The 24,393-nt window shown below is 46.1% G+C and overlaps 1 protein-coding gene across 4 annotated transcripts in view; it reads right to left on the minus strand.

The window, feature by feature from the left end:
* sif (guanine nucleotide exchange factor still life) overlaps positions 1-24,393 on the minus strand; it is a 273,472-nt gene that overhangs the window by 134,076 nt on the left and 115,003 nt on the right. For 3 of the 4 annotated variants that reach the window (XM_075895489.1, XM_075895491.1, XM_075895488.1), the window contains exons 8-9: positions 17,861-18,159; positions 15,769-16,204 (exon numbers count right to left, since the gene is read on the minus strand). In XM_075895489.1, the coding sequence (XP_075751604.1) occupies positions 15,769-16,204; positions 17,861-18,159 (735 nt within the window). The remainder of the gene's footprint in view (positions 1-15,768; positions 16,205-17,860; positions 18,160-24,393) is intronic. The other variant, XM_075895490.1, reaches the window with a different exon arrangement.

Raw genomic sequence — 24,393 nt, forward strand, 5'->3', positions numbered from 1 at the left:
GAGAAGTAACTTTTGTTTTTATTTACAGACACAGCGCGTAGGTAGTTCGCCTTTTCGGTGACTGTATAGTCTTGTGTTTACTGGAAAAAAGATTGCGCTAGCTCCTTTGCAGTTCGTTTGTATCGGTGCTCCTTGCTCGGCACAAACTGGCAGCGCTTCAAATCCCGGAGTGTAACGACGCGAATTCTGGAGTCGAAGGAACAAGAAGCTCAGATTTTTCGGGATATGGAGAACTTGAGTGCTTCGATCGAGCATTGTGAAAAAAAAAAAAAAACATTCTTTTTGGAAGTATTCGAATTAGGACACACACGACAGGTTCTTTGCCCGGCGAGTTGTAAATGACGATGAGAATAAATAAAGAATACCATCAAACCTGTCCAACCCTACGTCTTGGCAACTCGTCGCGAATGAGCGGGCACCAGCGACCAACTACCCATAGGAATGGGCAACAAGCGACAGTCGTGGTTTGTTTTCTACTACGCTGCATATTTTAGAGCCCCTTATGGGCATATCTTTGTCGTACTTTTCAGCTCTCGGTAATTCTAAGAATGCATGAACCCAGAAAATGTAATAGCGAGGAGGCGCTTGAACATGAGTCTTATAAATCCTGTGAGTAAAAGTATTCATTCCTCTCACCTCTGCCCTCATTACCGATATGTCGTATTTAAGCGGATTTCTAGCTCCCTCCTGCCCCCTTAACAGCCAATCAGAACCAACACTTTCTTAATCCGCGTAAATAGTTCAATCTAAAAATGCATTAGCGAAAAATAACTCCCCCACAACAGACATGACCAACAACAACAACAACTATTATTATTATTATTATTATTATTATTATTATTATTATTATTATTATTATTATTATTATTATTATTATTATTATCAAGTGTAAGATTACCCAGGAGAAAAATATGACTTTGTTCGCTTAATTTGGGCGACTGTGTTGATTTCGTGAACGTCATCATCCCCAACAATTTGTCCAAACATAAAATAAAAAAGTTTACTGATGGCCGCATTTGAAGTTCTATCAGCCAGCGACCAGAAAAGGTCGCTTCTTCCGTGCTTCGGAAAGAAAAAATAAAAGAACTGACTTTCGAAAATCTCCCCATTTCTGCAGCGCCATCCCCAATTACTCCCACAATGCGGGAGTTGTCCCTCCTGTCGGAATTACACGACGCAGAGACTGCCGCAGCCGACGAACCCCTATAGTCGATCGTCCATCGGGGAAAGGTCATCCCCGAACGCCCTCCTTCATTACTCCAGTCTCCCGCAGAGTGCCGCAGTAAGTTCTCCCCCGTTTATCCGCTCAATTCCCGCCTCGCCCTTTCGCGAGCCCCGCAGTGGCTTTCACTACGCCTCTCCCACTCCACTCCCCATCTTCCCTTTCCATTTGGCACCGCGCTCGGGCGTTTCGCATTTATTCCAGGGGACGGCGCCACCAGCGCGCACGTTTTTCTTTCGAATAGTGCTGCCACCCCTCGGAAGACAGCCAAGCTAACGGTCGGTTAGCGCTTCCCTTTTGTCAAGAGCCGCGGCGCTTTCGATCGCTTTGCGTGCGCGGATTCTGCGAAGGCGCGAGCGCGCGTGTTTGGAAAGGGCATCCACTGCAGGGGAGTTACCGCGAAATAGCGTGGCTCAGTAATGTTTTTTGTGTATTATGAATTTGCGCAACTGAGCGTCTCACACCCACGTTCCGCGACAAGGACAATCGATTTTTGATAGAATTCGCTTAATACAACCACCACGCTGTGAAAGGTGGGAGTGGTTGTGGTTAATGGGTCGTAGCAGACGAACACCCTAGACAAAACGATGACAAATAAGACTAATCGAAACATACCGTCCGAAAGCACTAGATTGAGCTAGACAAACCAATGTCACACTCGACAGAATAGCATAACGGAACGAAATAAGATCACTTGCAGTTTGGCGCGGCCACGCCTCCACACAGCCGAAATGTGCTAACGCACGAACAGTAAAGGCGTTGCTAATGTTAAAAGCCCCGTAAGATTGCTGAGTAGGCTACTCGCTATCAGTAGGAGAATTGAGATTTGGGCAAGTTGGAATTGGTTAAGCATCTTTGAAATAGGCAACATAAAAAAACGAGGACAAAAGAAGACACTGTGTGGGGCGTTGTACTTCTTCTTGTGTGCTCGTTTTTTTTTTTGCGTTGCTTCTTTCAAAGATGCATATTTCGTATCACATCTTCGAAAGGTTACAAGGTAAAAAAACGGAGACAACGCGAAGAAACAAGACACAGTGTTAATTTTTGTTTTTCATTTTATCCCCAACTGTGTACGCTGCAATCTTTCTATGATTGATGAAGCGTTGATTAAAAACGTTTGATTTGAAACATTTTATTATACTTCATATAAACAATGATAAGCACCTTAACGAGACAAAATAATGAACACTGAAAGCACCTAATGAATAGGTTTCAAACTACTCGAAAGCAAAACCTATCTTCATCATCACCACAATCAGAGCTTAATTAACACATACTGCACGCCTTGTTTCAAAGGCCAGAGTCTTTGCTGACGTTGTGGACGGTGCTGACGATGGTGATAAATTACAGCTCAGCTTTTTGTAATCGGTCAGCAGCATCCAAACGACCACTCGTTACTCAGAAGGCATGGTGTGACGCCTGGCGTGATTCTACGTCTCTGTCACGCAACATCACATCCGTTTACAAATCGCCTGGCCCAATTTGACTGTCTATGCTATTTTTTCCAAAGCGGCTTGAAGTATAGGTGTCGTTTTGTGTTAGAATACACGACTGCTACGCAGAATACCTGGTTCGATTGCGGTTCAAATTAAATTTTTCTTGTGGGATTTTTATTAAGGTCACGTAAGTTTGCTTACTACAACACATATATGTAGCGCAGCCCCCATTTTCAAGGGCAGCATCTGACGAAGTGCATTAGGCTTTAATCTTAATAAAGACTGCGACGAAAGAAAACATGCGCGTAAATATCACAGTAGGTGGTGTCAAAAAATATGACAGTCGCCGCTTTAGCTCAAACGGGCTAGCATCACCACTAACGCGGAGGTTTCTTGTGGGTTCGACTTTGACGTGCAGGTATGGCTGTCGTATTCTGCCTTCATTTCAATGTGTCCCTTTTACAGAAACACGAAGCGTAGTACGGAATCAACGGTCAGTCACTTCTGCATTCTGAGATTTGAAAAATTCAACGGTTACCCCGGCAGAATTTTTCGGGGGGGGGGGGGTGGAAGAGGGAGGCACTACTTTCATTAAAAGTGGGTACCGGGCAAGCAGATGTCATCAAGTGTCTCTTTGAGGTCTGGGCACGGGTCTGGTGGGCAACCCCCTGGCTATAACCACCGGTTCCCACACCGCAAAGTGGACTTTCGATTTGTTGTATGTTAGTTTCATGCAGTACGTATCCCCCAACAAATATCAAACCACTCTGTTCTTTTGGCCCCGCCGCGGTGGTCTAGTGGCTAAGGTACTCGGCTGCTGACCCGCAGGTCAGCAGCCGATTTGGGTGCACGTTTTGGGTGCACGATTTGGGTGCACGTTTAAGAACCCCAGCTGGTCGAAATTTCCGGAGCCCTCCATTACGGCGTCTCTTATAATCATACGGTGGTTTTGGGACGTTAAACCCCGCATATCAATGAATCAATCAACGATGTTCCTTTGATGGCTCCCATTGTGGGCAAGACAGTTTGCAGAAAGCCTGCTGCTGTCAGCGTGCTTTTGACAGCTGCACACACACACGCAAAAAAAAAAAAGGTTGATGTGTGCGTTATTTTCTGAACTCGTCAGATGAAAACGTGGACTGCACTGTGGCTGTTCTGTACAGTGTACTGAAAGTTCGCTCTCCGTTACGAAAATTAACGCACACACATACGAGAGAGAAAGGGGAAAATATGGAGAGAAAGTAGAAACACTGGCCAGTCGGAACTGATACGAATGGGCCCTTCACAGCACAATCCTGTACGGTATACACAGCGCCGAAAAAAAAAAAAGGAATGCACCGACACCTAAACAAACGGACCCTAACCCATCTCAGCAACTCAGCAAGATTTCAAACTTTCCGGAATACGGCTTCAGCGTGACGCTTTAAAGCTAGCCATGGCTCCTGTATACCAGGGAGCCTTCTTTCGTTTAGCCCGCAATTTCCGCAAACAGCGAAGATGACGAGGCAGTCCCTTCATCACCGACATCCTCCATTGTTAAACAAGAGCCCACGTTCCTCGTCCCGAACGACAGTTCCAGAACGCTCGGCAAGGAATAGGCGGAGACCTATAGCCCAAGGTATACCATGAACGGATAAATGAAAGAGTGAACTAAGTAAACACATGTAAAACAGAGGGGCCAGTAATAAAGAGGCAGGATGCAACGCAGGACGAAGGTAGGCGCCTGGATCAATCCATTTTCTGCAGAGCAGTTCCGACTGAGCTGCACAGCGCGTTGAGTCGGCGTTGCTCCGAAGTATGGAGACAACCGACTAGCCTTCCGCCCCGGATCGCTAAGTATTCCATGCGCCGCGGTGTAATTGAAAGTTGGAAGCTTCCAGCTGGCCCGCGAACGAATAAGGGGACATCTACTAAAACATGGCGGTCGAGACGCATTTCCTGTTCCCGCTGTTAAAGAGACCGACGACTGCCCGGAATATGATATGAGATGACACCACTGATTGATTGATTGATATGTGGGGTTTAACGTCCCAAAACCACTATATGATTATGAGAGACGCCGTAGTGGAGGGCTCCGGAAATTTAGACCACCTGGGGTTCTTTAACGTGCACCCAAATCTGAGCACACGGGCCTACAACATTTCCGCCTCCATCGGAAATGCAGCCGCCGCAGCCGGGATTCGAACCCGCGCCCTGCGGGTCAGCAGCCGAGTACCTTAGCCACTAGACCACCGCGGCGGGGCATGACACCACTGATGAAAAGATTGTTTGTCACATTGACTCAAACCAACGCTGTCATTTTTTTTTCGTGAGAGGTGGATTTTAATTTTCGTTTTTTCATTGAAAGTCACAAAATTGACCTGCGGCACCTCTGGTGGCGAAATCATGAACAATTCTATGTACCTGGCCGCGTGACCATTGATTTCTGTGCGCGGTCGACAATTTTTTTTGTTAGCATTGAAATATTGTTCGTTCCCTTTTGTTAAATGATATTACTCCATAAAAATATACATAGAGACTTGCCTTTGTGCTACGCATTGAACTGGCGCTGACTTCGCGTGATGTAATGATATGCTCGTCAGCGCTTCCCGAGCACATTTTCAGCGTGATCAAGCAACCATGCACGCAGTTTCCAGGCGGCAAAGATTTCGGAGCGACACAGTTCTATACGCTACACTTCGTCTCAGAAATGACACGCACTGCGACTCGGTGTGGCCGTGCATCAGCGCAGTGACGTTTTCGATGACTTGACTTGATTCGTGTATCTAGAGAATACGAAAGTCGGGGCAAGCCAGTCATGACACAGGTGCAGGCAACTCTGGGCGCACCCCCACAAAACGCGGTACAAATACAAGGAAAGGGCATGCAGTCTAGAAGAACTTGCTTTTGGGTGAGTTGCTGCGTTAGTTTGCTGAAAATTTCCTAACTGGTGCTATGCTAGTGACATGAAAAAGAGGGGAGGAAAAAGACAGACGGGCAGCACACTAGCAACTGTTTATTGCCGATGCAGGCTGAAGAACAGGAAAACTTCCACCTGGCGTGGAAGAGTTTCCATAGAGATGTCATCACGTGAGCAGCTGATTAAAGAAAGACCACTCATATCGATAGAGTGCTATAGACATGCCACTGACACAAGCTAATCTATTACTTCTAATATAATACGGCTCTAGCAGTTCCCTTGCTGTTTGGCCTCCGCTTTTGCCGATAATCCTAGTTTGCTCAAAACGTGGAACACACCAGCATGACCTGACATGCGCACCTTCACTTTATACCAATATCATTGACATGCACCCCGAGCCGGTCGTTAATGCACAGTTCCATTTGTATAATGTAGGACTTGCCACAGCTCAGGGGAATTTCATAAAACAACACCTTCGGCACACCGCGCGAAAGGTTTCCCGTCCCTCTTTTTGGCACCTTCGCTGCTTAGCACGAGAGGTTCGTGGGCACAAGTGTGCCAATTTCTTAGGGGCGGTAAACACAACAGGAAGTGCAAACCTTTTCCTCCCCTCTTGTTTATGTGTTTAGTACAGCGCCAGTTACGAAATCTGCATACTGTCATATCATCTCATTGTATCAGCTTGTTATTTAAAAAAAGAATATTTGAAAAGCTCGAAATAAGGGCGCTTAAGCATAGTTACGAGAACTCCTGCGAAAGCCGAACGATGACAGCTTCGACTAATCGCAAGAAGCACTGCTTCAGCGCTGCCAATTCTCAGTGTTGTGTAAGGAAAGGTACGTCTGTGTTTAGAGCCTTGCAAATCAGAAAATACTGCTTGAAAAATAACTGCATGATTTTGAAATTAACTACTTCATCTACAAACACTACGAAGGGCGAGCTTCCTGCCGTGCTGTAAAGGAAAATGGGTCGTGAAAAATCAGTTGTCGGTCCCTTTATATATAGCGTTCGCGAAGCTCAGTGAGCATGTATTTAGAACGAATTTCCATGACTAAGAGTACGATTTGGAGTACTATGGGAGAGCTTTGAGCAGTTCCACCTCAACTCCGCACCCTCAACTGTGTTAAAAGTGGTTAACGATTAAAGAAAGAAGCAACAAAAGGGAGAAGGCAGGGAGGTGAACCAGGAAGACATCCGGTTGGCTACCTTACACTGGGGGATTAGGGAAGGGTACTTGGTACTCTACTATGGGAGAGCTTAAAGCCATCCCGTGGGCCTCGCACTTTATGAGCTTCGAGATTGGTGGCTACTTCTCGGAAGAAACATTTTTGTTGTTATTCGGATAGTTATCCAATACAAGATGTGTGCTAAGTCTAAATAAAATAGCTCGTTTCGTGCATAAACTTTAATCAGTTAATCAAGCTTCCAATAGTTGTGTCATCTAGATTGTCCCTTTATATCAGTTTTAGCCCCAAAAATACTGCTTATTCAAGCAAATCAAAATAATGCCCGAATCACAGGTTTGATTATGCATAGAACTATTGGCACTCGTACAGCGTAAAAGCGCAGAAATTGCGAAGAATAATTATAAGCGACGATGACGCTGTCGTTGTCAGAACATAGAGGAACATTGTTTGCCGTTGCTTTTGCGCCCAGCTGCCCGAACGACGCGTACAGCGCGCGCTCTTGAGCGCGGTCGCTCGCGCATTGTTGCGAAAGGAGACGCGATCCCCGGATGTGCTGATCGGCTTGGCACATCGTGCCGGTGAGCGGCGAGCTAACGTCGCCACAACATCGCAGCAGGCGCAACAACCATCGTCCCCCTGAACCTGACGCTATTCCTACAGGACTCTTCTAACGTCATTTTCCTCCTTGTCTTTCCTTTTCATCCATCTACTACGCTCCACCTCGGCGAAAGGCACGCTTTGCGCGTCTCTTCTTGGTCTGCCGCAGCGACGGGTGGGCGGTGTCGTGTTGCATCGCGCGTGAGTAGGCATGCAAGAAGACAAGCCAAGCCAAAAAGTCCGTCCCGTCTGGCTATATACCGGCTATGATGTGAGGGCTCGTTTATCTTATCTTCGGCCATCCAACGTCTGGCCGAGCACGGAGCGTAAGTCAAGCCATCTTCCGCCTCCTCTTAATCTCCGTGATGCCGCTCATTTTTGCCCTCCTTCCTTTCACCCTCCCCTTCCCCGTCCTGATTTCATCCGCCCATCGCGTTCGCAAGTCCTCACGTGACAGTGTTTCACTAGAGGGATTTGTACGGTTTACTGTTACTAAATATGACGCAGAAGAGCGCGAGGCGTCAGTAAAGGCAACAGTGGGTTACTTCTCGTGGTACTTCGCGGACAGAATAAATCAACCGATACACAGGTGAATTGATTCATTTATTTATTAATTAATTGATTGATTGATTTTTAAGTCTTTCAGAAGCCCCCCCCCCACAATTTTCCAATCTAATTTCCTCTCTCCTTCTCTTCCTTAGCTTGAAATATTAAGCATAAGCAGAAGTCCCGACAAACTAGTTCATTATATCATTCACTGAAGGCAGCTCATGGATAATGAGGATCAGCGCCATGGCAATTCAGTTATAGGCTATGCTGCGACGCTTCAGAGAGCAAGATTTCTGATCTGACACCGTCCACAGCCGGCAAACTGATAATGCGTTTGGCAGGAAAAACCTCATAATTATCAAGGCGAAATTTTCTTGTCTCATGAGTAAAAAACAAAGAGAAACAAAACCGATGTAGTTGGGGTTAATAGTGAGTGAGTGAGTGAGTGAGTGAGTGAGTGAGTGATTGAGTGAGTGAGTGAGTGAGTGAGTGAGTGAGTGAGTGAGTGAGTGAGTGAGTGAGTGAACTTTGGTCCACAACAGGCGCGAGTTAATTTGACGCCATCTGGCTAGGCCCACTCGGGGATGGTCAGGTTAAACCTGACCACCCTCGCGTGCGCCCTCTGGACGGCCAGTATTTGAGAAAAAAAAATGGCTAGGTAAAAAAGTGTGGCTAAAGCCGTGCTCTCTTCGACTCTGCAAATGCGTAAAGACGTGGCGATGAACAAGAAATGTGAGGAGGCCTTAGAAGAAAACAGTTTAATTTAAGAACTGATGTCGTAAGCTTGCGTATGTGTCTAAACGGGCTCCAAGACTTCCAACGCTCGCGCTAACGTGCCATCGCAGCACTCGGGCAAGGAGGTGATGTCCCCGAAACACTTCGAAAAAAAAAAAATCAATACCAACGAAGGCACAATAAATGAACGCATAATAGCTTTCGCCTCAGGGTTTTATAGCGGAATCGAGAAGTTTCTGGGCACTAGGAAGGGCGGCGTGCAGTGTTAAAGGGCTTCCTGTTGCATTCTTAAAAAAAATTATATATATATATATATATATAAAAATATTCTTAAAATATATATATATATATATATATATATATATATATATATATATATATATATATATATTTCAGAGAAGCTTCCGAACACTGACATTGTTCGAACTCTCAGGTGCCTTCTAGTGGGTCTACCCAAAAAGGGTGCCGCTCACGCTGAGAGTGAGAGCCCGTGCTTAGCCGTTACTGTCACCATTGGGTATACTCGCTGTGTGACAGCTAATAAACGCCTTAACAATTTGGTGGAGAGTGCTGTGCCCTTCAGACACCTTCGGCTCGATTCGACAGCCTTCACGAAACCTAATTTTTTTTCTTCTCTCGATCTGCGCTCGGGGTACCCATGGCTGATGACGCTCGACCGAAGACTGCGTTCATCACACCAGACGGCTTGTACGAATTCAACGTCATGCCGTTTGGTCTATGCAATACACCTTCGACCTTTGAGCGCATCATATACTCCGTTCCGCAAAACTTGAAATGGCACACCTGCTTGTGTTACCTCGATGACGTTGTTGTGTTCGCTCCAGATTTCTCCACGCATCTCCAACGTCTGAAAGAAGTTTTTGCACGTGTGAGCGATGCCGGCTTGCAACTAAATCTGAAGAAGTGCCGCTTTGCAGCAAGCCAACTCACGATCCTAGGGTACGTCGTGTCGAAGGATGGCATTCTTCCTGACCCAGCCAAGCTTTGGGCCGTGGCCGAAGTTCCCAAACCTGCGTCCGTCAAAGAACTGCGTAGTTTCGTGGGCCTCTGCTTATACTTCCGACGCTTCATACAAAACTTTGCCACTATCCTATCACTGCTGACGAAGCTCCTTGGGAGTAACGGACTCCTCAATTCGTGGTCGTCCGAGTGCGACGACGCGTTCACGAAGCTTCGCCATTTGTTGACCTCTCCTCCTATTCTACGCCACTACGACCCTACGGCCCCAACGGGGGTACACACGGACGCCAGCGGTGTAGGCCTCGGTGCTGTCCTGGTGCAGCGCAAACCCGGATTCCCTGAATATGTCGTAGCATATGCAAGCTGTACGCTCACGAGAGCCGAAACAAACTACACCGTCACGGAGAAAGAGTGCCTGGCTATCGTCTGGCCCCTTACAAAGTTTCGACTTTATTTGTATGGTCGCCCATTCGATGTCGTCACCGACCATCATACACTATGCTGGCTTTCATCATTGAAGGATCCCTCAGGCCGTCTCGCCCGTTGGGCTCTTCGCTTACAAGACTACGACATCCGCGTGCTGTACTGCAACGGACGCCAGCATGCTGACGCCGAGGCCCTCTCGCGCTCCCCTCTGCCTGAAGGTGATGTGCTCTGCTCAGTATCCTCGGTTGCTGTTTCTGCCGTTGATGTGGACATAATCGCTACCGAACAGCGAAATGATAATTGGATCGCCCCGCTGATGGACTTGCTCTCTGATCCATCCGCAACACCATCCACGCGTGCCTTGCGTCGTCGAGCTCGCAATTTCGCCGTTCGTGACGGCCTTCTACACCGACGCAATTACGACGCAGATGGCCGGGAGTGGTTACTCGTGATACCCTGAAGTCTGCAGTCAGAGATATGTGAATCCTTCCATTCTGATCCGCAATGCGCGCACTCTGGGGTATTCAAAACCTACCACCGCATTCGACAACTCTACTTCTGGTGCGGGACGTACCGCTACGTCCAGCAGTTCGTTCGCTCCTGCCTCGCTTGCCAACGCCGCAAACCATAAGCACACATGTCGCCAGCCAGTCCGCAACCGTTACCTTGCCCTGAGCGCCCGTTTGGGCGCATAGGTATCGATTTGTATGGACCACTTCCTCTGACGTCGGCTGGTAACCGCTGGGCCATCGTCGCCGTAGATCATTTAATGCGATACGCCGAAACCGCCGCTATCCCTGCGGCTACTGCGCGTGATGTTGCGTCCTTCCTACTGCATCAATTCATACAACGCCAGGGTTCACCTCAGGAGCTTCTCAGCGATCGAGGCCGTGTCTCTTGTCAAAAGTCGTCGAAGCCATTCTCACGGAGTGCCATTCTGTCCACCGCAAAACAATTGCTTACCACCCACAGACGAATGGTCTGACCGAACGCTTTAACCGCACCCTTGGCGACATGCTTTCGATGTACGTCACCACGAACTACACGAATTGGGATACTATACTTCCCTTCGTCACATACGCCTACCATCCCGCCCCTCAGAGCACAACCGGGTTTTCATCTTTCTTCTTGCTGTACGGAAGGCACCCGTCACACACCATCGACACCATACTCCCGTACACGCCGGATCCATCTGAGTGTGCACCGATTTCTGAGACAGCCAGGCTTGCTGAAGAGTGTCGCGAGCTTGCCAAGACTTTTACGACGCATGAGCAAGAGCGGCAGAAGAGTATTCGTGATGGCTCCGCCACTTCTGAGCCCACGTTTCTTCCTGGTTCCCTCGTATGGCTCTCAATTCCAGCCTCTGTAACTGGCCTTTTTTCCAAACTACTACAGAAATACGAAGGCGCCTACCCTGTCATCGAGCGCACATCTCCGGTCAACTATCTGATCGAACCAATTGAACAATCTTCGGACATGCGCCGTCGTGGGCGCGACATAGTCAACGTGGAGCGCCTGAAGGCTTACTATGACCCGCTCATAGTGACAAGCTGTTAGGTCGCCCGGTGGCTCCCTCTTCGACCCCAGGGTAATTCTGAACACTGAAATGGGTCGAACACTCAGGTGCCTTCTAGTGGGTCTATCCAAAAAGGATACTGCTCGCGCTGAGAGCTCGTGCTTGGCCGTTACGGTCGCCATTGTGTATACTCGCTGTGTGCCAGCTAATAAACGCCTTAACAATGCTTAACAAATGCTTAACAAAGATGCTTAACAAAGATGAGAAGGCGGCATGTTCTGGTTCTTCGTAATGAATATTTGCTGCTGTTAGCGTACTACAAGTAATGGCTGACACACACAGCTGCCTGTTAAAGAATAATTTGTGTGTGCACAAAATAGATAAAAAATGGCACAACATTGCGGGGCAAATCATGTTATGGCGCAATGACGCAACTAATGGTAGTGCACGTCTGATAAGAGGGTGCTCAGTCCATGTTTTTGAGATTGTCAAGCATGCAACCCGCTTTGTAAAACTGGTTATTAATGTACTATAGATAGTAATGCCGATATATATACAGTAAAAGCTCATTAATTCGAATTTCGCAGGAACCGGGAAAGTGTGCCAATCAACCGAATGTCAAATAATTGAAAGTATAGAAAATGAAGAGGGATATCGATTGCGTCAGTGCATTTTCATTTTCCTGGTCAGCACGTAATTGGCCAGCACTTACTTTGCGCAAGAGCATTTTAAGCACCGGGAATTACATTATTCGGAACTTTGCTAACATTGTTGCCCGTTTTTGAGTGAGCCGAGACATAGTCTCTAGACTTCTCTTATAACGTACAGCCGCCAACAACACTACGCCTACGTGACAAAATTATATATATATATATATATATATATATATATATATATATATATATATATATATATATATATATATATATATATATATATATATATATATATATATATATATAGCAGCTTTGATCCCGGTCGTTGTCGACGCAATCATATAGATCGCGTCGACAACATACCGATCATAGAGTTCGCGTGTGCCGAGTAAACACGAAAATGAAACAAACTGGCCGCAGCTGACGACGCCTTTGTCGGCGATAACACGATTGCGCAAGGATCGTGGACGCCCGCTACGCCTTTCTCAAAGCCCGCAGTAGCTGCAGTCATTCGCGAACGCCTCCTTTGCGTGCCGCGCATTTGTTACGCGTGGCCGCGCTCCGACTATCACCAGCCTTTGCCGAGTTAAGCGTAATACGACCGCATTAACGAGAGTTTGATGCCGTTAAACGACGCACTCGCCCGCCGGAACTATAGAACACACGTATTAATCGCTCCGATTTTCTGAATTAACGGGGGTCGAACATACGAACTTTCGTTGTGTAAGGAAGTGAGTGACACAACAGTCGTTCGACGAGCGCTTACTAAACCGCGCTATTGACAGCAGGTCGCCCCACCACTTCAGCGGAAACGCCGATAAATATCCATCATCATCATCATCATCATCATCATCATCATCATCATCATCATCATCATCATCATCATCATCATCATCATCATCATCGTCGTCGTCGTCGTCATCATCATCCCCATCATCGTCATGGTTTCAGCATATTCGTTATACCTGCAGCTCCAAAGTATGACCCAAAGACAAGAAAACTGGGAGCTAAGCACACCTTAAATCTGCAACTATACACGCAGACAATCCCGGATAGGTCTACAGAATAAAACGGACATAAACAAACTAGAGATAGCAAACTAGAGGCACAAGACACACATACGAATAGCAAATGTGAAGTTATGAAAGAAAACTGCTTCAACACCTGAAAGGGCGATATTGCCACGCTACGTGATGCAGAGCGTGCTGCGCGACGAAGCCAACGCGCAGGAGCACATGTTCGCATCGAGACGCGGAATGTGCCTACTGCGGACAAAAGTTCGAAAACCGACTCGGCGCATCGTAAAGAAATGCCGAGATGTTCGCCGGTGTAAGTGAATGCCCCGCATTCCATAAGCGCTCGAGACTCGAAGAAAGCATTCGCATGGTTAGCGTGTGGTTTCGAAGGAACGAAGCATTTGCAGCCCTGTTTGGGAAAAAAATTGTGGATGCGAGAGGCAAGCGAGGCCGTTAGATGTACAGGCGGCTAATATAGCAGTACAGCTGAACCTTGTTATAACGAACTGTGGTACAGCTAACTCTCGGTTACAGCGAACTAAACGAACTCTGGTGACACCTTATTTCACCAAAATTTATTCGTTCAACAACGACGTCAGAAATTAGAAAGCTGTCGTGGTATCGGTAGTAAAGAAGAGATACTAGTGCGAATGATTCGAAATCCGAAAGGGAGCGCAAAGAAGGAAAAAAGAAACATTGAAAGACGTCACCGCTTATAATCGTTTGAAAGATTGATGATTGATTGATTTTTGGGGTTTAACGTCCCAAAACCACCATATGATTATGAGAGACGCCGTAGTGGAGGGCTCCGGAAATTACGACCACCTAGGGTTCTTTAACGTTCACCCAAATCTGAGCACACGGGCGTTTCGTTTGAAAGAGTAGCGAAAGTTTTGGTCATCTAACGCAAAAAAAAAACACAAAATTGATTGGCTGTGCTATCGCATAAAGTAAGCTTGATATGCCACAATGAAACAGGTATAAGAATGATCTTGTTTGGAATGGGTTTGAAGACTATAAATATTCGCCCCAGATCCTACGTACCTCGGGAATCTACAATATGCGAAGCATGCGGAAGGGAAGTTCCAAGCAGCAGAGAGTTGCCGAACTACAGACCTTTCCAGTGGAGACAGGGAGCACCTCGTATTGCTACATGAGATGAAAGGTTCCCGTCGGCAGACGTCGCTGCTTCGGCAGTGTACCTTCGGGGGGGGGGGGGGGGAGTCACGCACATTTCTTGCATCTCACAGGAGATGATGGTGAAACACGTGGAGAAACACGTGGAGAAGCTGGTGGATGGATGTCACCGTTCATTTTTTTACAAACGTTCTTGCTGCTTGCGGATTTCCACCGCAAATTCACTTGCCACGCAAGTCGCGTTGGGAACGATGGCGGCGTACATGCGTCTTTCGGCTCCTACAATCGCTTCCAACCTCTGAGGTGCGTCGGAGCACGAACTATATAGAGATTCGCAAGCGTTTAAAAACGAGGAACAAGTTACTTGGAGATGTCATCCAGACACGTAAACTTCAGTGGCTACCAAAGTGAGAAAAGCTGGTCTACTGGCCGTGATATTGATTCATTGATTGATATGTGGGGTTTAACGCCCCAAAACCACCATTTGATTATGAGAGACGCCGTAGTGGAGGGCTCCGGAAATTTTGACCACCTGGGGTTCTTTAACGTGCACCCAAATCTGAGTACACGGGCCTACAACATTTCCGCCTCCATCGGAAATGCAGCCGCCACAGCCGGGATTCGAACCCGCGACCTGCGGGTCAGCAGCCGAGTACCTTAGCCACTAGACCACCGTGGCGGGGCTACTGGCCGTGATATATCCCGGCCAGTCGGCGGATTCAGTAGTTGAGTTCAGATATTCGCCCCCCCCCCCCAACTTTGATAGTGTAATATGTATACCTCAACGTGACAACTCATTTGACATAAGCTTATACCTGACTTTGAAAACATTAATATAATTAGGCAAAAGGTTTGGGGGAGGGGAGGAGGGAGGCATTGAATACTACTCCTTGAAATTTCTGAAAGTTTCCACGCGTTTAAAACACACACACATATACAAACACAAGCACAAACACGATGGTTATTCGAACACACCACTCCCGAAAATTATATGTCTGGCAACGCCCATGTTTGCAAAAACGATATGCCCCCCAACCCCCAACCCGCGTTGCAGCAGGATATCACGAACGGCTGAAAATCATTTACAAAATAAATTGACGAAAACGTTGACTGCCGATAATCGCTCGCGACAAAACCATGCCGAAGATACCTTGACACTCGATAAAAGATGAAAAAAAAAAACTGGATCAGGGCGTCGAAGTAAAATGAGCGCAACATGGGCATGCTGGCGCTTCCGTGCACAAGCGGAGCGGCTGCTCGCGTTTTTATACAGGTTATACTGTTTACGGGTACTGTTACATCATTTCGAGGCGGGTTAAATTAAAGGTACGGCAGGGAGATGGCAGTGGAGGCCAAAGAAAAACAAACAAAGAAAGGAAAAATGAAGGTTCATAAAGAGCAAAACACTCACCGACGTTCTCCATGCTTTGCGTGAGCAGCGCCTCGAACGTGTGTAGACTATAGCTCTCTGCGTCCATCCCGCGCGCCAGCGCGTTCCTGAGGTGCGTCTCGTACTCCATGAGCAGCTTGCTCGTGGGCGACTCCTCGTGCGACGGCTGCCTCCTCGGGGTGGCGAGGCCCGAGGCGACGGCGCCTCCCGAGACACCGGCAGCGGCATCCCCATCTTCCGAGCCGCTGTCGTTGCTCGAGCTGGGCGGCGTGGTGGCGTAGCACAGGTTGTCGTACAGGAAGTGGTCCGACGGCGGAGACCCGTCGGCCAGGTCCAGGCCCACGCTCCTCTCCAGGCTTCGCCTCCCTCCCGACTCGGAGCGGTGCTCGCGGTCGCGGAGTCGCGGTGTCGTCGAGCCGTGCGTCACCGAGGGAACCGACCGCCGGTGCTGCTGTTGCTGCGCCAAAGGCGAAGCCAGTAAGGGACAGTAATAACAACATCGCGACAGCTACGCACTAGAGAAGCGAAGACTGAGGAAAACAGCGGAGCCGGTGGCTTCCCTCCTCCGCAACGTCACTTGACTTCCGACCCCTTGCTATGCTGTATTACAGGCGGATATATGCTGATTTACTTTCCCTTTTTCTCTTTTCCCTCATCTTCTCGCTTACCTATCTACCACCAGAGAGTTTCCCAAGAATAAACTATAGAGGGAACTCTGACGCAAGTGTTTATGGGAGTTACAACGCACGGCGCTTCAGCGAGAATGGGAATGATGGGTAGTACACGGATTTGTCCAATCTTCGTACTTCTTGCTCCATGTGTGTTCGTGTGGCGTGAAGCTGCTTTCTCACGAAACAGAAATCAGCAAATGTTCAGCGGTCGCACTTCACCACCTTATGCTTTTAGCCTTACAATTTCTAAATCGGGTCACGAAGTTCAGAAAGCTTCATTCTTTCCTTCGAAACCAAAACCGAAACACAGCAATAAACAAAACAACGAGTGCGATTCGCCTCCCGCAAGTACGAAGACTAGGCAAATTCCGTGTACTACCCATCATCACCATGGTCGCTGAACGATCGCAGCGCCAGAGTACCCACCAGTTATTTTAGGAAACTATATGCATACCACCTCTTGATACGCAGCATCGTACATTGATATGCCCTTACCCTCACTCCCTCCTCTATTCACTCCTTTTCCCTATCGTTTCACTTCCTAGCACATTGCTATGCTATACTATCCATGGCTATGCTATGTGATGCGGTCTCTACTTCTCTTCCCCCTCCTTATCCTCACTTTCCTTTTCCAACCCATTCTTACACCTTGCTTCTTTCATCCTCACCCGCACTTTCCTGCGCCACACCCTTGCTTTACTATAGTATGCATGACTATGCTATGCGAAGAGTTGCTTGGCACCGTGCCTGCTGAGGCAATGCGCAGTGAGTTTGTTGTGCGCACCACCCGCGCAACCTCAAGCTTAAGTATCTACGCTGTTAAAATTCTAGACAATGTTTCGTTGTCGGGCTGGATGGTGGCTACCGGTCGTCACAGTGCAGCGCAATGACATAAATACGAGGACATGGATACGTACAACATAGGCGTCTGTGATGTCGTTGTATCCTGTCTCTGGCTACGTCTTTGCGTCCTTGCACTGCACGCTGACTACCCGCAAGAAAAAAAAAAAAAAACCCACTACTATGTGAACTGCTGAGACTTTCCAACTCCCTACGTTGTTAGACGACGTCAACGTACTGCTAAAAATTATTGCGCCATTAAACCAGTACACGACAACAATGGCCGACATTAGCTGTTAATAAATGCGAAGCATTTCTTAGCGAACTTCAGCAACTTTGAGCGTATCTATCTATCTATCTATCTATCTATCTATCTATCTATCTATCTATCTATCTATCTATCTATCTATCTATCTATCTATCTATCTATCTATCTATCTATCTATCTATCTATCTATCTATCTATCTATCTATCTATCTATCTATCTATCTATCTATCTATCTATCTATCTATCTATCTATCTATCTATCTATCTATCTATCTATCTATCTATCTATCTATCTATCTATCTCCCAATATAGGTGGAGCCCCTCATCATCACCTGGTGCATGTGCTGCTGCTGTGCCGGCGGCGGCTGCTGCTGGTCGGGCGAGGAGGAAGAGGAAGGAGGAAGCGGGTCGAGCATTCGCTTGAGCGTGTTCGAGTCGAGGCTCAGCGCGGCCAGGTCTCCGCGCGCGCCGCCGCCCGACGCCTCCTCGAACACGTTGTCCGAGCTCTTGGAGCGGCTGGACGCCTGCAGCTGCGGGCTGGACGGGCTGTAGTCGACGCTCTTCGCCTGCTCTTTGCGCGACGCGTACTGGTCCCGCAAGCGGTTCGACTCGCCACCGCTCCGAGAACCCGCTGCGAACGAAGAACGTGATTAGGCACTGCTCGGAACCGCGGTGCATGTCACGAAGTTAAGTACCAAACCCATCCCCGTCCTGCAAGTTGGCCAATGTCTCTTTCTCCCTTGTAAAGGGGTTGCGTCAGTCAAGGATTTCTCCGCTAAGCGTTAAAGGTGAACCAATCTTCTCCCTTTAACGACGCGCCTTCATGCAGACGAAGTTCACAAGTGAGGCAGACGTGTTTTGAAATCAGAGATTGAGCTTTCTTTTTTTTTCTCTATCTCTTTTGCTGAAGCTGCGCCTTGCGTCCGCGACTGAGCAACGTGGATGGAAGGAGCTGGCGTTTGCTTGTATGAGAAGCAAATTCGCAACTCAAGCGAAGAATAATCACTTCTTCTAGGGACGAACGAGGTTGGCAAGCTGTTCGACAATCTTCGCATAGGAGGAACACGCGCAGGAGCAAACAGGAGAACAAAAACAAAAAGCAAACAAGATGTAAAAGCGCGGCGGAAATTGGTATAGAACGAACGTCGGCAGCCGCTGTTATTGAATAGCGATCGAGGCTTAACCGTCCAAATCCAGCTGAGGTCAGAAAGATAAGATGAAGACGGCTGTCGTACAGTCTTCCAGGTCATTTTCAGCGGCTTATACAACGAATTTCGTTAGAAACCTTCTCTGATTTTGCATGCTTTGCCGGGCGGTGTGCAATAATGAGGCACGAGAAAAAAAATGCTTTAGCTAGAACCAACGTAGGTTGTGTCTTTATGCATATAACCTCGATATAACAACGTCGGTAAAATACGCAATTCATTGTATCAAAACTTCGTTAAATTCAAATTATATCCTTCAAGCAAAGCATAGTTGCTAAAGGCTTCTTCTTAAGCACAGAAAATGGTAAAAGACAGTTTGTCTATTACGGTGGCACAAAATTGAAAAAAAAATTCAACGTTGCGAAATCAGTTTTGAACAGGAGATCCTCTGACCATGGCATTGTTTTTACTGAGCTGGCGAAGCAGACCTCTCCACAAAGAGCAAAGTGACAAGTGAACCCGAAAGAAATGCAGCTCCAACGCACTGTGCTAGTGTTAGTTAATCGTCTGCCGACCCGACTTGCAACTCAGCTACTTATAACCACTGGCTCTGGTACACGTTACATTTTATCACCTCAATGGCACCACTGAAACTTCCGTCTAATTTAATTATGGACAAACACGCTTCATTATGTGGAGGTTCAACATTTCTGGCGTTCTATATGAACATGAAGTAGCGAAAACTGCCCAACCCCGTCATATCGGGAACACTGTTATACAGTAGTTTGTTATATATTAGGTTTTACTGTATGCGTATTCGAGAACGTCGTATGACTCGGAACGAGTGAAAGCCAAGGCAATATTACTGTTTTACAGTGGATATCCTACACTGCTCGACATTGGTCCTCCCTCGCCATGACGCACGGCCAGGCAATCTATTCGAAATCTGCCATTATTCAGCCAATAATGGGAAACATTGGCGTTCGTGAAGCCAGCACTATAGCTAACATGACGCATCATTTAACCGGCAAACAAGCTAGGTAAGAATTCGCTAATCACTGCTTGTAGTGCGCGAGTAAATACGTGATACGGCCGGGGTCTCGGACAGTTGCTCTCACACAATTCGTGAGGAACGGAAAGAGATGTACTCCAAGCCTTGCTCTCCCGCAGAATATGCACCACCCTGTTCTTGGATCTGGCGTAGTCACGGCAGCAATGCTTACTAAAGTGTGCCTGTTCGCTTCTCGCTTCCCTCCCCCCCCCCCCAAAAAAAAGCATTGTAGTGCTTGTAAAGTAAACTTAATTGTCAAAAGTTTTTGCTATTGGAAGAAGCTATCTTTACAGAACGATTCTGGTTGTCGCAACATTTCATTTATATGTGGTTATATAAGGTTTTTCCGGATCTCTTTCACCAGCTGTCTGCAGCGGGATATTCAATTAATGCTTCAATTATAATTGCCGTAATAACAGCACATCTCCTCGCTCAATGCACATCAAAGGGTCTATAAGGTATTCCTAGTCATTTATTAATAAATTATGACCAGTTTATGTTGCCTTAAGACAGATTTTTGCTATTACAACAGCAGCACTTCCTCAATCTAATCATTAGGCTGAATACAATTTGGGTTAGTTAAAAGCTAGTTACAAACCAATGTTATATATAAATGCGTGGCCGCGTCATCGAATGACACATTTGAAAGCTCCTCAGATTATTTGAACTAAAGGAATTACAAGAAATAAAAATGGAACACATAGCGACTTGATTACCTTTAAAGATATAGTTTCCTTTTTTTCAATTATTTTACGCTGCGATGTATTGCGCTGAATTCGTAGCGAAATATACGATGGGATATTTTATTTATTCATACGCAAATGTTTAATGCTTATCGAAAGCTTAGTAAATATTAATAAAGGTAGCATATTTTAAGTTAACACACGTCTCTATTATGCTGCAATTGATGCACTTTTTTTCTTATTTATAGTTATAGCTTTTACTTTTTGTCTTGTACTGCCACCCGCTTTGTAACCTATTTCAATTTGGGAGTTCATGTTATGGACGAAAAACTATTGTCACCATCAAGAACACGAGAAGAAAACGCACGAGACTAAAAAGCCACCAAAACATCGCTCAATGTTAGCAGTACGAGAACTATTCATGATGGCTACCCTGTGCTACCAAGGAAACCTAGCGCCTTGGAGTACCAAGGAATTCCCACGTTCAAGTGCTACGAGGTGGTGGACTGGTGTTCTCTGGTCGTGGTTGTGGTTGTTAACGCGATAGCGTCAAAGAGCTCGTGCCGCAGAAAACCCGCCGCCGGCGTCAGCCCCGTTGGTAGTGAGCGAAAAATCTTCTGTGTGTCTGCGAGCGAGAAATCAAGTTACCGAGATAGCCGCGGGGGGCTGCTACTTGTCCACGCGTCGCGATCACACTGAAAAGCCGCGCATTCGAAGAAAAAAAAAACGCTCAAGGTCACGAGGCGCGGTAGTTTCTTTGCCCTGCCCCCCCCCCCCCCCCACCCCGCCTTCCTGCTTAGCTTCCAACGCTTTCGCCGGGACGAGAGAAGAGGTAGTGCAATCGCAGCATGCGACAAACCTTTCTGTTTGCGGTGTTGGTCGATTCGAGTGCTGCGAGTTATGTGAGGATGCGAGGAAAGCGGTTTTGTCTACAGAACACTCGATGCCCAATCCCCGTGGGAGCCATAAATCAACGAACAAGCAAGCAAGCAAGTAAGCCCGTTGTGCATTTTATGTGTGTGTGGTGTGTTACCTCGCGAGTGTTGATGAATCAGCAGCTCGAACTTCTACAGTCACGGCCGGTTTGGATGAATCGTGTTGCCCATTGGTTAACTGTTGTAAGTGATTGTGTAAGTTCATTGTATGTGTGTGTTTTTTTGACGTTGACTATAGCAGCGAGCTCTGGAGTTCAAAGCAGATTTCGTGAGCAACTCGTAGTCGTGTAGCACGTTCCGTGTGTGTTCAACCTTTAGACCACTTAATTCGGCACTCTGTTTAAGTTGTATTTAATATTCCAAAAAAGTTCTCTACCCAGTTCTCAAATCAAGCGTGATTTTGCTAGCGTTTGCGTGGTAGATGAAAGAAATAAAGCGACATCTCCAATTAACTGGTGCCTAGTGCTATCGCATTTATGAACTGTTACTTTACTTCCTGTAAATATATTAAGTGTAGCAATGTCAGAAATAGTTTGATCTGAAATGCTGCTAATTAGACACCTCGGTGTCCGTTTGTGACTGGATGAGGATGGCGCTTGCGCTCGTTTTGTAATAAACTATGCTTAGTGCCCATCGCTCGTGAAGTTTAGCTGTTTTGCATAACACAACTGCACTGCGGTGAAGCAAATTAGTTTTGCAGTGCATTCATGAGTTTGAATTGAGTGCTTGTTTTAGTGACATACGAGCAATTTAACTTTTATATGGGAGCCCTCCAAAGCGATTTATGTTTCGCACTGTTGCAGCACCACCTCGAGGCTCAGTGTGCTTTAAGCACATGTTGCACAAATGTGCCTAGTGTAACTTGGTATTATGCGTACCCCAGATAAGCTCTTCTAGAACTGTATTAAAAGCCTTAATTATATAGAGTACTTTTTACCAAGCCTACATTCTATGCTTATGTGGTACCGTCAGAGGCGCACACAGAAAATGTAACTTATTTACTTGAATCTAACGTGCACTCAGTTATCGCAGGTTTTAATAAAATTGTCCCGTATATAAAGATAACAGTTGTTTAACATAAAACTGACACACGTGTATGTTGATGATCAGAAACAAAAACACAAGTACAATTAGCCTTCGTGAAGTAAAAGTTGATCTTCTGGCAGTTGATTTTCTTACATGATCCAGTTTTCTCGACTTTAAGACAGCTTCCGAATACATCTCGATGGTGTGCATATTCCGGGGCTATTACGTAGATGAGCTGGATGTGTACAGAGTAGCTTAGGCTAGTCGGCGAGCTTGTTTTTGAGGTCTGGAAGTTTTCCGGTTCTCTGCCTGTGGAAACTTTTCGTAGTCGACATGCAACTGAAGATCTCTTTGTGCTGCTCATGGTCACAGGCCTCAAGCATTCAGAATGGACATGATGCAGCTATATATACAATGTAGAAGAGTTTTCCTTTGATAGAGTGAGCATAATAAATGTGGCACATCAGCAATTGCACTTCATTGAAAAAAAATATGATGCATACAAGTCACAGTTGTGGATAAAATTAATCTACATAAACTGGCAGCAAAATTTGCTCCACCACCATCTTATGGTAGCAATGACACTGCATCTGGTTTTGGCATTTTACTGGATTCTGGCATGTGGACAATTTTTAATTCATTATTACGAAAATATTATTTGCATTACATTTGAATTTTCAGTACAAAAGCCACTTACACCTCGTCCGGATGAATGTTTTGCTGGTAGTTTTCAAAATTATTTCAAAATCTGCCTTGGAAAAGTGCATTTCATGCTGTAGGCTCATCCAGACCATCTGTAGCTGTTTCCTGTAGGGCCAGTCCGATTGTCATCGCCTATATTCTTGGTCTTTCGATAACGCGATTTTGTGCCATGCCTTTGAGCCATGTAACCAGCTTTTCCACTGCAATGTATGCTTCGATCTAAAGTAAGCATGTTGGCATTTGGTGTCTTGTATGTTTGTCATGTTGCTCTGTTCTGTAATGAGTTCCATTCCTGGGGCCTTCACTTTATCAGTTGCTTTACCTCAGCATGAATGTGCTACGTACTCTGTACGATAAGTTGCTGAGTGTTGTGTTGAATCTTCAACGATCTAGGCCCACTGCACTATATCTCTTGAGTACCAAGTGCCTCATGTCGTGTCCTCTCTATGATGGGTTTTTTGTCTGCATCAACTTTTTTCCAATTACTGGAATGAATTTTTTCACAATTACTCTCCATAATTGAGCCCAATGCTGTGTTTTTGTGCATTGTTCCTGAGATATTATGTATATTTCTGGGTGAATTTTGAATATGTGAACCGGAAAACTGTTTAATGCAGCCATAATCTGTCCAATGCAAACAAACATGTCTATTGAGTATGCATCACAGAAATTGGGCAATTACAGAGACCGAGTACAGCAGGTTCATGCATTAAACCAAAATGAACTCATTAACAAGAGAGAAAGAAAAGAAGAAGATGAGAAGAAAGAGAAAATATAGAGAAGCGATGGCACGAAAGAGAAAAACAGAGAGAAATAAAAAGATGCGTAGAGAGAGAAATAGATAAAAATAGGTAAAAGAAAGAGTTAAAGAAGAGAGCAAGGGAGAAAGAGAAAAAGGGAAGGGAACAAAGAGAAGGATAGAGATAGAAAGAATGAAATTAAGAAAAAACGAATCAGAAGGTTCCAAAAAGGAGGTAGAAGAAATGCAGAGAAAGAAAGAGGGAAAAAAGAATCAAGAAAGGTCTCCAAATCTGCTCTTTCTTCAGGCTTTGCACTGCTACTATAATATTTAATGTACACTGTCATTTGAGATGCTCGTTAGAGATCTTCAGTGATCTTCCTAGTCACAATTCGTGTATCTTCAGTAATGCGTGTGCCTGTATCTGAAGTTTAACTAACTTTACAAAAGGGACAACCTATATTTCAGTATTATCAATTTCAATGTGCTTGCTTTCCATTTTGTATAAGATTTTTGCCATGCAATAATGTGCTAATGCAACTTTTTATGCTGCAACATGCATTCAGTGAAAGCTAGAATTCCAG

The sequence above is a fragment of the Rhipicephalus microplus genome, chromosome 5 (genome assembly GCF_043290135.1).
Source record: "Rhipicephalus microplus isolate Deutch F79 chromosome 5, USDA_Rmic, whole genome shotgun sequence".
Taxonomy (NCBI): Eukaryota; Metazoa; Arthropoda; class Arachnida; order Ixodida; family Ixodidae; genus Rhipicephalus; species Rhipicephalus microplus.